At 32.5% G+C, this 14,565-nt stretch overlaps 3 protein-coding genes across 4 annotated transcripts in view; 2 read left to right on the plus strand and 1 right to left on the minus strand.

The window, feature by feature from the left end:
• Nucleotides 1-20: 20 nt before the first annotated feature.
• On the minus strand, nt 21-3,459 carry LOC109598511 (bifunctional phosphoribosylaminoimidazole carboxylase/phosphoribosylaminoimidazole succinocarboxamide synthetase). Its single transcript, XM_020014421.2, has 5 exons — nt 3,334-3,459; nt 2,803-3,006; nt 2,490-2,747; nt 808-933; nt 21-750 (listed from the first exon to the last, which is right to left on the minus strand). Exons 1-5 carry the CDS (start codon nt 3,344-3,346, stop codon nt 86-88), a joined length of 1,266 nt encoding a protein of 421 aa, XP_019869980.2. The 5' UTR covers nt 3,347-3,459; the 3' UTR covers nt 21-85.
• Nucleotides 3,460-3,646: 187 nt separating this feature from the next.
• Nucleotides 3,647-8,634, plus strand: LOC109598513 (amidophosphoribosyltransferase-like). 2 transcript variants are annotated; one of them, XM_020014423.2, is made up of 7 exons: nt 3,647-3,783; nt 4,653-4,914; nt 6,776-7,046; nt 7,100-7,346; nt 7,400-7,767; nt 7,827-7,932; nt 7,991-8,634. In XM_020014423.2, exons 2-7 carry the CDS (start codon nt 4,694-4,696, stop codon nt 8,377-8,379), a joined length of 1,602 nt encoding a protein of 533 aa, XP_019869982.2. In that variant the 5' UTR covers nt 3,647-3,783; nt 4,653-4,693; the 3' UTR covers nt 8,380-8,634. The 2 variants fall into 2 exon arrangements, with proteins under 2 accessions (XP_019869982.2, XP_049821358.1); XM_049965401.1 differs by having other exon boundaries at nt 3,678-3,783; nt 4,656-4,914.
• A 4,825-nt stretch (nt 8,635-13,459) lies between these two features.
• LOC109598489 (single-minded homolog 1) overlaps nt 13,460-14,565 on the plus strand; it is a 45,131-nt gene continuing 44,025 nt past the window's right edge. Inside the window, exon 1 of the mRNA XM_049965178.1 lies at nt 13,460-13,728. The gene's annotated coding sequence lies outside the window, so the exon portion shown is untranslated. The remainder of the gene's footprint in view (nt 13,729-14,565) is intronic.

Below are 14,565 nucleotides of genomic sequence, written 5' to 3' on the forward strand. Positions count from 1 at the left end.
CCGTTTTAATTAAAAAGAGCTATTATAAAAAATATTTATTAAACAACAGTATTAAAAATGTGAAATATAACTCCTAAAATTAAATTCAATTTCTGAGTTTCTTATCAGCCTGAGCCAAGGTGACATAATTATTCAGCTGTTTGACTCGCAGCCTGCTCCATACGATGTAATTCGACAGTCCAATGATCTGTGCAGCATTCAAAGCCGCCGCTTCCGGATACACAACAGTGCTGCATCCCAAACCGGAAGGAATGTTTAAACTCGACCAGATATCTTTGTCTACGTTGTCGCTCTTGACCGGTGGACAGTTGATGACCGGCAACGGAGAATTTCCGGAGATCACCGGACCTAAGCCGTTCGACCTGCCCGCCACTGCAATGAAGACGACCTTCAGTGGAAGACTCTCGTAGTACCTGACGATTTTCAGCGTCTCTTCCGTTCCCTTGTGGGCGGAGGTGACGCGCAGCTCCGTGTTCACGCCCAGACTTTCCAGGTGTTTCTGAATGTTTTTGCAGTGTTCCGCGTCCGAGGGACTGCCCATGAGGATTACGACGAGATTATCGTTGGGCGGCAGCAGATGATCTAATTGGTCGACGACCCATTCGAAGTTACGTTTCACTGTGTCCAAGTCTTTGTCGGTGACGTTGCTTAGGTTGCGGTACACTTGCTTGTCCACCATCAGTCTCTTGTCGCCGGCCGGCCACAATCTCCAACTGTCTGAGTCGATCACGTCTGCCACGAGGATTTCTCCTGAAATTAAAAGAAAAATATAACGAAACGTTGTGATGTTTGATGTAAACGAATTACCGTTGCTGTCTACACCAAATTCAATTTTCATGTCAATCAGTGCACAGTTCCTTGTAGCCCATACTTTTTCTAATACTTCAAACACAAGAATTGAAGTCCTTGTCATTATGTCCACTTCAGTTGGTCCTGCAAAAAATATTAACGCTAGTATAATTTGACTTTTTCTAATTAATTTCGAACAAAATTTCTAGGTTCGGGGGAAGTAATGGAAGTCAATATATTTTTGTATTTTTAAATTAAAAAATATTACTATACCCTGGCATAGACATAAACCCAACAGTTTTTGAGTTATTCATTTTTTTACAAAAATGTTGACAGTTTGATATATTATCTAATATGTCTCTAAAGCCACCAATTTTGAAACCTTTTGGTATACAGGTTAACCAAGGAGCATCCTCTAAGGAGGCATTATTAATACTTCAAAATTTTATGCAGTGTGTTCTTTATTTATGGTTAACTTTATGTATCTTAAAAAATCTATAACTTTAGTATTTTCAATGGAACACCATGTAAATTTTTGTACTATTAAATTGAATATTAAACCAACTTTCAATTGGTATAAATTCCCTATATATGTAGTGAACATTAACAGAGATTTTATCAAAAAAGTAATGTAATGTTGTCAGATACAAAACAAGTGCTATTCATGACACTCTACAATCTGTACAAAAAAATACTTTAACAGTTTTGCCAAAAATGTAATGTACTGTTGTCAAATAGCAAACAAATGCCATCAGTAGCACACTACATCAATACACATAGCAAAATGAACTTTATTTTTACATTTATACTAAAATCTGCGTTACTCTTCATTTTGTATATAGGGAATGCTTATACTAATTGAAAGGTTTTTTATTTTTAATATTCAATTTTAATATGCCAAGACATTCAAGGTGTTTCATTGAAAATAACAAATGTATAGAATTTGGGAGTACTAATAATGACTCCTTATAGGTTGATCCTTGATTAACGTGTATGCCAAAAATGAGTGTTCCAGCATCAAAATTGGTGGCTCCAGAGACATTTTGGTTAAACCAAAATTTTTGGAAAAAAAATTAACTCAAAAATTGAACAAATAGACAAAAAGTTTTTGTAATGGAGTAATAATATTTCATTTGTTAATGTAAACAATATTAATATGATTATCATTTATCAATCAGTTTTATTATATTAACAATAATTCTAAAATTGCAAGTAATGAGTCTATTATTATATTGATTCAAAAATATTCCAATAACAATTTTCCATAATTAAACATTTGAAAGCCTTGGGGGTCAACCCTTATCATTAAAATTGCATCATTTCAGATAATGGAATTGTTTTGTAAATCGTGCCTATCAAAGTGGAATTGTACATCCCCTTTTGAAAAACAAGCAATAAAAAAATATTATGGGTTATTGACTTCCTAACAGAGTGGGAGAATTTCCCCAATTTGAAACAAAAATGATGATGACGAAAATTTAATGTATTCTTTAATAACGTTAGTTAAATTTAATTTTATTCTACCCTTCAAATTAACTTTAAGATGTAGTAATATTTCAAGTTTTAAAAATTAAACTTAGCCTTTTGAATGTTAAATATTCACGAAGATTTTGATTGCCAATTATGAGATACAGAATGAGAGTTTCCACACCAATAAAACCCGCGTAAACTGGCAGACACATTGCAACATTGCTACTTACCAATCAATAGACCATTAACCCTGAACTTAGCGGAGATAATTTGTTCCTCTGACCATTGGGGGTCGTGGTTTGCGTCATCCTTGAAGAATGTTTCGTGCTTCGGTGGATAGAAGCGATAACCCTCCTCGACGCCGGGATGTCGCTTTAGGAACGAACCAGTGGCCAACCTGCGCGTCACCCACTCGATCGGGATCATTTCGCACTTCTTCGACACGAACGCATTGTCGGCGGCTACCTCCACGAACGAGGTCTTAATACCTACAAATACGCATTTAATAATTATTTCCTTAACAGTAGAAAAACAATTTATTACCAACTGAATTTAATATTTCAAACACTTTGGTGGTGGTTTTGTTGGAGACGACGGCTTTACCGGCCAAGTTGTGGGCTTTAACACCATCTCCAGCGGTTATTCTGTCTTTGCTCAGCAAGATGCAGTGGCCAGGTGAAGATGGGATGTCATACACTTGTTTGGTTTTGCCCTCGATGATGAGCTTGCCCAATTTATATTTTCCAACTAGAATAAAATTAAAATAAAATCCTAGCTAATATTTAATTAACATAAAAACTGTCCTTGATTTTGTCTTCTTAGTTTAATTAACAATAAGCATCTAATAGTAATAATTATTATTTCTAATCCATTCACTTTTTGTTATTTGCAAGTTGTGACATAAGTTATCATTTTAAATTAAAAACAAACTAAGTTATTTCAATTATAACTGATAAATCGTTTAAAGGAATTAAAAACAAAAGTCCAATTAGACAACCACCTGTAGAACTGTCAAAATTGTTTACCAACGCGTAACATGAATAAAGCAACTTAAAACAAAATAAAAATGATCACCTTGCGTGGTCATGGCGGCAAAATGGGGTTGATTATCGCACAAAAAACAGCCTGAACACAACAGAATAAATGCACAATTAAAAACCGTACCGCGTGCGTTCGGCAACCTACTTATTGTATAAATTATGTTAGTACGCAGGCGTCAATTTCAAAATCCAATTATTTTTAAATCACGATAATGCGAACGAAAAATAACTCAGTAAACATATTTGTTCTGTTTATACGTCACACGAAATTGTTAATTATTTAGGGCCACTATCGGACCATTATGAAAGAAAACATTTATTTCGTAAGCTTGGTCAGTACTCTCTGTTCAAATAAAGGCGGGGGGCATCACGTGATGCGATAAAAACGCGCCGCCGGTCCGCATCCAGTTTAAATAAATGTTTGTTAGTTTATGGAAAAAGTGTTGATTTATTCGAGTCTGTGTGAATTTATATTTGTTAACAGGTAATTAGTTTCAATGATAATTTTTTGCTTATATATATTTATTTATTTTGCTTATCTTTATTCTAATTATTCGTAGGGACATTTCTAATTAAAACATTTTTATTACATAAATATTTATGGGACGTGCAAATCATTATAAATCATTTATTTTTAAATATAATATTACATTGTATAATTAATATTATTTATATCATAAATATTACACTTAGAAATACTACCAATTATGTTGTCAATTTAATTATGTATGATGTAAGAAAAACATAAAATTACTGTTCATCAGAAGTTACATACACTTTTTAAGAACCATTTGTCTTTTGTCATAAAATTAGTTGATTTTAATGTGATGTAATGATTCTGTATACCTGATGAGTATAACAATATCATTGACTACAATTATGATCTAATTTGATTTGGTTTTGGAATTTTTATATTTGTTTATATTTCTTTATAAAGTCATTGCACTTACCGATTATGTTATATGTATATATGTATATTTGCAAACGCCAATATGAGTTACATCTTTAACCCCGCAGCAAAATTTTATAAAAAGTCAGTAATTAATTAATTAATTAATGCATTTAAAGGCAGCAATATTAAAAATATTATAAAAAATATATTTGTCCCCATTTCTAATTGTGATGACGTTGGTGTTTCCAAACACCGAACCATGTGTTGTTTATTCTCCACCATCCAGATAAATATTATTGATCGAACTGTGCCACTATCGGACACTGTTACCATCTGATGTAACACGCTTTTACAGTTTCTTAATTTTGCAACAATCCACCCGGGTTATCAGCGGGTCCACGGCTTTATTAAGCAACGGATTTTTATCAGCCGAATCGCTTATAAGAATGTTATTGTTGCAGCAGCGTCCAATAAATAATCGTTTGCGAGTGGAGTACGTACCATGGCCGAGAGAATCTGCAAGTATAGCCATGAAACGGAAGAGGAAGACCTGGCTTGTGCGATGGAGAGCATCGGCGTGAGCCGCAGGAAAGGACGCGGCGCCGTCACGTCCGGACTGACGCACGAGTGCGGCGTCTTCGGAGCGATCGGCACCGGCGAGTGGCCCACCAATTTGGAGATAGCGCAGATCGTTTGTTGGGGGCTGGTGGCGTTGCAACACAGGTAATACTCAATACAAAAATACTCGATTAGTTTTGGCTCAATGGTGCCGTGTGTGATATTATATATCAGTTGAATAATTTGGACATTAACACACTGGATGTGTTACTCAACCGATCTGTCAAGTAAAAAATTTCAAATTCTCACTGATATACTTGTTTTGTTTTGACGATTGACCAAGTCATAAAGATTCAATTTTAGAACAAATTTTTATACATAAATATTATATCATTCTATAGTAAACTTATTAATTTAATTCATGACCAAAACAGTCGAATAATAAGACTTATACTCAATAGATATACAAAATTACTCACTTTTTATCAAATTTCAATACAAACTGGTATTATAATTTTTTGACACGCTCAATACTCTCAAAAAACAAATTGATATTAAATGCCAGCAATTTGATTGACATATCTACAGGGTGAGTCACTTAACTTATTTATTAGAAGTTTATGAAAAATGGATCTGATTAAATTTTTTAGCAAATATAACTTTTTAGCAATATAACATATTCAATACTCTCAAAAAACAAATTGTTATTAAATGTCAGCAAACTGATTGACAGATCTACAGAGTGGTTCACCTAACTTATTTATTAGAAGTTTATGAAAAATGGAACTGATTGAATTTTTTAGCAATTATAAATTTTTAGTAATATAACATTCTCAAAACTCTCAAAAACCAAATTTATATTAAATGTTAGCGAATTGATTTACTAGTCTACAGGGTGACTCACCTAACTTATTTATTAGATTAGACTAGGATTGAAATTTTTTAGCAATTATAACTTTTCTTGAACAGAACAGTGTATATTTTTGGATGATTAAATTCTACATGTAATGGCAAATACTGTAAAATTTTATTCCAAAAATTTTGAAAGGTTGATGGATGGACCAAACTGTCTCTAAAACCACCAATAATTTAAAATATACATAGTGTTGCGTTGAAAATAACAAAGTTGATGTCACTTCCGGCAAAACCGGAAATGAAATTAATAAGTAGAAATAGAAAAATAGTACAAGACAGTAAATCCGTTAATGCATTATATTTATGATTGTGGTATGAAAAACAGAGTCATAAATAATGACAGTGCTTATTATTATCAAATGTAAAATGGGAAATTAGTTTTTATTGTAACAATAATAAAAATTTAAAAAAAATAAACAGATAATGTAGGTTTAAAAGATATTTTGTTTATTCATTAAAATATTCCTAAATTATTGTAAATAAAATGAACTCTTTGAATTTTATCAGTAAAATTTTTATTATGTCCAGTTTAAAATTTCTTTACAATCACAAAAAACAAAATAATTGGTAATAATTATTTATTTATTAACAGTATAGGACGTTTAAGGGAAAATAAAATTGAATAAATATTTTAAAAGTCAGTTTAAATCATGAATTGTAAATAAGATAGAACTTATTAACAAGTGAAAAGTTCTGTTTTACCTTCTCGTGTGTGTAAAACTGTAACAGAGAGATGGCACTGCGAGATCATTTTTAAAAATTATTCAGTTTCAGGTGCAATTTAAGTTTTATTTTATCATATTATTATGTTATTATTATATTATAAAAACCTATGTGCATAATGAAACATTTTTGCACCCCAATTTGTTGGGGGATAACTGACAAAATAATTATTTTATTGTAAATTAATCACGTGAGCTTTATTTATATTTTTCAATTGAAGCGTCAAGATCATTGCTGCTTAAATTATGAGTTACTTGATAAATATCTATCTTAAATTATTTAATGTGTATTCTTGACCTTTAAATATTCAATTTAATTTCTAGTTTATCGATCAATTTCCCGTTTACGGTCGTGACCCAATTTTATTAATCTTTACGATTTTTTTAAGGGGTCAAGAATCGGCCGGTATTGTAACCAGCGAAGGAAAATGCTCGAAATACTTCAACATTGTGAAAGGTATGGGAATGATCAGCAACATCTTCAACGACGACGCGATCAAAAGGCTGAAAGGAAGTATTGGCATAGGACACACCAGATACTCAACCAGTGCGGCCTCCGAAGAGGTCAACTGTCAACCGTTCGTGGTGCACACCGCCCACGGAGCACTAGCAGTTGCCCACAACGGAGAACTGGTTAATTGTGATAGTTTAAGACGACAGGTATGTGCCTAAAGGAGGATTTTTGAGTTGGTAGCTGATTTGTTTCTCCCTAGGTATTACAACACGGAGTTGGTTTGTCCACCCACTCAGACAGTGAACTGATAACTCAAGCCCTTTGCTTGAACCCACCGGAAGGTGAACTGAACGGTCCGGACTGGCCGGCTAGAATAAGGCACTTCATGCAACTGGCACCTTTAAGTTATTCCCTAGTTATAATGTTGAAGAATAAAATATACGCAGTGCGGGACCCTTACGGCAACAGGCCTTTGTGCTTGGGAAAAATCTTACCCCAAAACGAACGTAAGTTACCAACACCAAATCCTGTAGAGAACCTCTATGAAATGCGGTTTCAGCTCTTGATGGGGACTGTGACGACAGTCGAGAGGCGGAAGGTTGGGTCGTGTCGTCGGAATCCTGCGGTTTCCTGTCGATCGGTGCCCAATACGTCCGCGAGGTGTTCCCGGGCGAGATCATCGAGATGTCCAGACACGGTATCCGCACCATCGACATAGTGGCCAGGCCGGAAGAGAAGGCGCAGGCTTTCTGCATCTTCGAGTACGTTTACTTTGCCAGGGCCGACAGTATTTTCGAGGGACAGATGGTGTACGCCGTGAGGATGCAATGCGGAAGGCAGTTGGCCATCGAGCATCCCGTCGAAGCGGATCTGGTCAGCTCCGTACCGGAATCTGGAAACGCTGCCGCCCACGGTTTCTCCAGACAGGTAGATAAATTGTGGTTTTTATTAGGAAAGTAGTGTACTGACCAACTTTGTTTCTGCAGAGTGGTATTTCCTTTGCGGAAGTGCTGTGCAAGAACAGATACGTTGGCCGATCCTTCATCCAACCCAGCAACAGGCTAAGACAGCTCAGCATTGCAAAGAAATTCGGTAAGAACGACGACTTCCATCAATTAAATGGAAAAATAATCATTTGTTACGATTTTAGGTGCGTTGTCTGGCAGCGTAAAGGGCAAAAGGGTGATTCTCATCGACGACTCGATTGTTCGAGGCAACACAATTGGCCCAATCATTAAACTTCTCCGAAACGCGGGAGCTAAGGAAGTACACATCAGAGTGGCAAGCCCTCCACTCCTCTACCCATGTTATATGGGCATAAACATTCCGACAAAAGAGGAACTAATCGCCAACAAATTGAATCCCAACGAACTGGCCAAGCACGTTGGTGCCGACAGTTTGGCTTATTTGAGCGTAGAGGGGTTGATTAAGGCCGTAAGGTCTGACATCAAGACAAAGAATCCGCACAAAGTTGGACATTGTACTGCTTGTTTGACTGGCAATTATCCTGGAGGCGAGCCCCATGAATTAGAATGGTGAACGACTCAAGAGTAATTCGAAGAGGCCATTCAATCATTTTGTACATACACCAGATTGGGAGTACAAGGAGAAATATAATAATGGTATTATTGGAAGATTATTATTGGAGGTTTAGTCCCTTGTGCCAAATAGTAGTTAGTACTATTTAAATAGAACATATAGTTCAGTTTTATTTTTTGTACTGTTATTTATCAAATAATAATAATAATAATAAAATATAATCTAAATATTAAAATAAAATTTGTTACAAATTGTTGTCTTATTTTGTATTTTTGTTCCTTTTCTTAAGAATTTTTTGCATAATAATCATTCAGGGGGGATGAATCCATTGAGGGAACCAAATAAAATTCTTTATTACTATAAAATTGTTCATTTGATGTATACAAAATTAAATTAAAAAAAAAAACACCAAATTTAAAACCTTACCTAATCTAACCTAACTAACTAAATGTAACTTAACTTATAAGGGAAATTTTAAGGTTGTTCATTTTGATATAGATTTATTAATTGAATTAACGTTAATTGTACCAAGTAAATAAATGTGTATGTTACCAATTATTTTATTTCATATTTGTGTTTCTTTGAATTTAGGGAAACTGAAATGATATTTTCATATTTTTTAATATTTATGTTACTTAAAGTATAATTTAATTTGAGATAATTCAAAAAACAATGTTCCAATCTAACATAACCTAATTTAAACATAACCTATGATATATGGGATATTTTAACATTTAAATTAATAAGTTTGTTATTATTTGTATTATTTCATATTTCTGTTTCTCTGAATTTTGAGGAAATTGAAATTAATTTATTTTTTAAATATCTATGTTAAATATTTTTATTATAAAAAATAGTCATTTAGATAATATAATACTTAACCTCTTTTTAATATAGATGTAATTAATTCTTAAAATAAAGGTGTACATTGTAATTGAAATCACTAAATTGTATCAAATAAATAAATTAGTTTGTTACTAACTGTAACATTTCATATTTTTGTTTCTTGAAATTTTAAGGAAACTGAAATGAAATTTTATTTTTTATTAATTATTTATGCCACATAATCAAAAACTATTTTAAATAGTTTTATTATAGATAATAATCGTTCACGCAGAATAATACCTAACCTAACCTAACCTAACATAAACTAAGGCATATTTTAAGATTGTTCTTTTCTTTAGGAACTTTGAAAACTACTTAATAAATAAATAAGTTTATTACCAATTTAATTGACACCATTTTATAAATAAAAAAAACAAATTCTTTTGTTTATTTCTTCATTTCATTAAAAATAATAGATAAGATAATACCTAATCTAACATAAACTAACCTATATGATATATTTTAAGGTTTGTCTTTTTAATGTAGATATATTAATTTTTTAAAATAATGATGTAGATTGTAATTGAAATCTCTAAATCACAAATCATTGTACCAAGTAAATAACTGAGTTTGTTACTAATTGTATTTTTTCATATATGTTTCTTTAAATTTCAACTAATTTGAAATGAAAATTTAATTTGTTTAAATATTCATGTCACATAATCAAAAACCATTTTTAAATATTAGATATAATATAGATAACAATTATACAGGGTAAATAATACCTAATCTATCCTAACATAAACTAACTTAGTTGAACCTAACCTAACCTGAGTAAACTTTATCTAACATATAAGATATATTTTAAAATTGTTTTTTTCTTTATGATCTTAGAAAATATTTATTTAATAAAATAATAATAAAACTTTAGCTATTTATTACAACTTAATAAATAAATAATTTCTATTTTAAAATTTAATTGTCATAGTAAACAAAAAAATGTTCACAAATCGAAAATATATTTTATTAACAAATTTTTTTGTTTATTAATTCATTTCATTAAAAATTGAGATCCTCTAAAAAATAATTTAAAGGAAACGTTAACTTTTACTTTGTGTAATATTAAATTTATCGAACTAGATTGTACATTGGAAATAATTAAAACAAAATTAATCCCGTCAAATCCAAAGTAACGTTCCGGAGTCAAAATTCATCGCAGTAATCACCTTATTGGAATCCTATTTCTGGCAGCAACTGCCATTAAAACGGTGATCGTCAATAAATAAATCAAGACGCTTCCCTCTCGCTCATCCCCAAAACGTTCGGGCAATTTAACGTCGAATCCGTCAGCTGTTCGTCGGTTGGTGGCGAAACCTCGCCCACCGGTCCGCCGCCAACGGCACGCCGACTTCGGTCGCCATGTTAACGCGGCCGGATGGTGGGGCGCCAATGGACGGAGGCCGCGCCCCGCACGCCGGGGGACCGTATGCCGGTGTTTAAATTGGCGTTAAGCCACTGTTATCGGCCCGCTCCAAACTCGTGTTGTTGTTTGTCGGGGCGCTCGACGATGTCGGGGGGGGTTTATTTAGCGAAATTACTTTCTGATTAAGATGAGCCCGTGATCGTACTTCGCGGCGAATGGTGGAATTTGCTCTGCCCGGCTTTAAAATCGAATTTACGAGGTCCACAGCAAAAAAATCATTTGAATAAATATATAAAATAAAAATATACACAATTTTATAAAAAAAAAAAACCTATTGATAAATTTGTGTAATTGAAGTGATTTTTAATGATTAAAATCAAACCAGTCTTTATACATTTAGTACTTCGCACTATTTATTTAATAAAAATAAAATATTTACCTATAATTTTAAATATTGGATTTGTTTTATTATAAAATATGCATGAAAATTGAAAATAAACAAAATATAATATAAAAGTACACAAAGGACTATATTGTATTTTATGAAATTGATTAAAATTTTGTAAATATAGCTGAAATTTTTAAAATATTCTCTTAGTTACAATAAAAAATATTCTCATATTCAAATTAATTTGTAATAACTAAAATTCATATGTATATTTTTATTTGATTTATTTATAGATGTTTAGTTTTAAAATATTTCATAAGATAATTATATAATTATACGTATTATTGATTTTAAATGTTTATCTTGGATAATAAAAAAGTATAAGATAATATTTATATTTATAATTATTTATAATAATTAAAAATAAACCTTTGAAGTATTTCGAATAATATTTCTGTTTATAAAATAAAAAACATTCAACAAATTATTATAATTAAAACCAATTTTAAATAAAAATAAGAATTTATATTCTCTTTAACGAGATCACGAATTCTCTCATTTTTAATATGTTTTAAAATGTATTGTATAAAAATCAAAGACAAGGATTTATATTCTCTTTAATGACAATACAGATATCCCCATTTTTTATGCGTTTTAAAATACATTATATAAACAGAATGATAAGAATTTATATTCTCTTCAAAGAGAACACGGATTCTTCTATTTTTAATCTGTCTTAAAATATATTGTAAAAAATCTGTTCTTTTTAATATGTTTTAAAATGTGTTGTATATAATTAAATGACAAGTATTCATATTCTCTTTAATGGGAACACTTATGCTTCCATTTGTCTTAAATTGAGTTGTATAAGATTGAATGACAAAAATTAAAATTCTCTTTAATGAGAAAGCAACTCTCACTTTTAATGTGTTATAAAATGTATTGTATGAAAATGAATGACAAGAATTTACATTCTCTTTAATGAAAATCCAGATTTTTGCGTTTCTAGTGTGTCCTAAAATGTTTTGGATAAACCTGAATGAGAAGAATTTATATTCTCTTTAATGGAAACACAGATTCCTCACTTTTAATGTGTTTTAAAATGTATTGTATGAAAATGAATGACAAGAATTTACATTCTTTTTAATGAAAACCCAGATTTTCTCGTTTCTAGTGTATCTTAAAATGTTTTGGATAAACCTAAGTGAGAAGAATTTATATTCTCTTTAATGAGAACAGAGCTTCTCACACTTTTAATGTGTTTTAAAATGTACTGTATGAAAATCAATGACAAGAATTTACATTCTCTTTAATGAAAACCCAGATTTTCTCGTTTCCAAGGCGTCTTAAAATGTTTTGGATTAACCTGAATATAAAGAATTTATATTCTCTTTAATGAGAACTCAGCTTCTCTCACTTTAATGTGTTTTAAAGTGTATTGTATGAAAATGAATGACAAGAATTTACATTATCTTCAATGAAAACCCAGATTTTCTCGTTTCTAATGTGTCTTAAAATGTTTTGGATAAACCTGAGTGAGAAGAATTTATATTCTCCTTAATGAGAACACGGCTTCTCTCACTTTTAATGTGTTTTAAAATGTATTGAATGAAAATGAACGACAAGAATTTACATTCTTTTTAAAGAAAACCCAGATTTTCTAGTTTCTAATATGTCTTAAAATGAATTGGATAAACCTGAATGAGAAGAATTTATATTCTCCTTAATGAGAACACAGCTTCTCTCACTTTAATGTGTTTTAAAATGTATTGTATGAAAATGAATGACAAGAATTTACATTCTTTTTGATGAAAACCCAGATTTTCTCGTTTCTAGTGTATCTTAAAATGTTTTGGATAAACCTAAGTGAGAAGAATTTATATTCTCTTTAATGAGAACATAGATTATCTCATTTTTTATGTCTTAAAATGTAAATTTTTAGTATTTACATATCAAATGGTTTGCATAAAACTGAAAGACAATAAATGCTTCATATTCTCTCACATGAGAACACATATTCTCTTATTTTTAATTTCAATCTTGAAATATTTAATAAATTTAGGGGATTCGCCAAAGACAAATATGTAGGAGGACAGTCGGCCCGAAACAACATAAAAATCCACATACAAAGCGTTCATTAGGTGGCCGGTTTGTACCGGCCGCTGCATCGAGTACCCGTCAAAGTAAACACGACATTTTCAATTTTAAGCAAGACCAAGAGCGACGACGAGAGGCGCAGACGACAAACGAGGCGAGGTAGGAAGGCCCGGGCTGACGCACACACACACACACACACACACCCGCGTACTCACATGGCACAGTCGTGCATGCACGGGTGTAACAGCAGTACCGTCGCCGGGACGCCCTCGCCCTACCCACCGTTCATACCCAATCTGCAGCCCGCGTGTGTGTGAGTGTGTCGTCCTCCGCCAGCCGAAATATCTGCAAGTGCGACGGCCGGCTGTGTGGCCGGAGCTTTGGGTGCGCGACACATTTTTCGAGATTCGCCGGCGGGTGCATCACCACGGCCGTCCCGACGCGCGAACGTCGCATCGTCGTCCGATGTGCCGTGCAGAAGACGCGGAGCGCAACGACGAGCAGCGTCAACGCCGTCACGCCGGGCCCGGTCGCGTTTACGTGTGTGTCGTCCGACCGTCCGTCTAATTGCCAGCCAGCCACCCGGTTCACCCCGTCTTCGGTCACGTACCACGAGGTAAGTGTTTGTCTGGCCGCCCCGCCGTTCGTGCCCCGTTTCGAAAACGGGCAAACGGGCGAATGTGTGATTTGGCACGATCACGTTTTATGCATTATTATGGTCCTTTTTGGTTTATGTACTTGGCGTTTCCCCGAGATGGGTCCGTGGCCGTCAGTCAGGTCCGGACGGTCGCGATCCGCGGTTTAGCGATTCGATTTTCGGTTTTTGGGTTTTATTTTCATGGTTTGGCATGTTGGTTTTTTGTGATTGGTTTGTGGAGTATGATATGACTGCCGTTGGATTTATTTGATCTGGCACCAGATGTGCTTCCAACAAGGTAGATTGCAATCTATTTTCCAAAAAAGTGATGTATTTTGAATTAGTTTTTATGTATATTAAATCTATAACTTTATTAACATATTTGAAAATTTATAACCAATTGGATTTTTCATCGGTTGTATTTCATTGTTTGTTCATTTATTATACATTATAAAACATTTTCTTTGATTTGTTAAAGGTAAAAATCATTTATAGATATTAATGATTTAATATGAATGATTCACATATTTTAAAACTTGGTCTGATTTGATAAGAGGTAAAATCATTTATACAAAATTATTTGGTGTTAATTTTTCTATTAATTTTTAATTTTATGTTTGATTTGTATTTAAACTTTAAAACTGAAAATGTTTTTTTGTTATAAATATCAAATTTCTTTATTTATTCTTTAATTTAATAAATTTAATTAAAAAAAAATTTTGCCTGATTTGTTTAATTTATTTCTTGTTAAATATAACATTTTTAATTACAATATTGTATTTATAATACATATTAATATTATAACAATCCCAGACA

This window comes from Aethina tumida, chromosome 3 (assembly GCF_024364675.1).
Source record: "Aethina tumida isolate Nest 87 chromosome 3, icAetTumi1.1, whole genome shotgun sequence".
NCBI classification, from domain to species: domain Eukaryota; kingdom Metazoa; phylum Arthropoda; class Insecta; order Coleoptera; family Nitidulidae; genus Aethina; species Aethina tumida.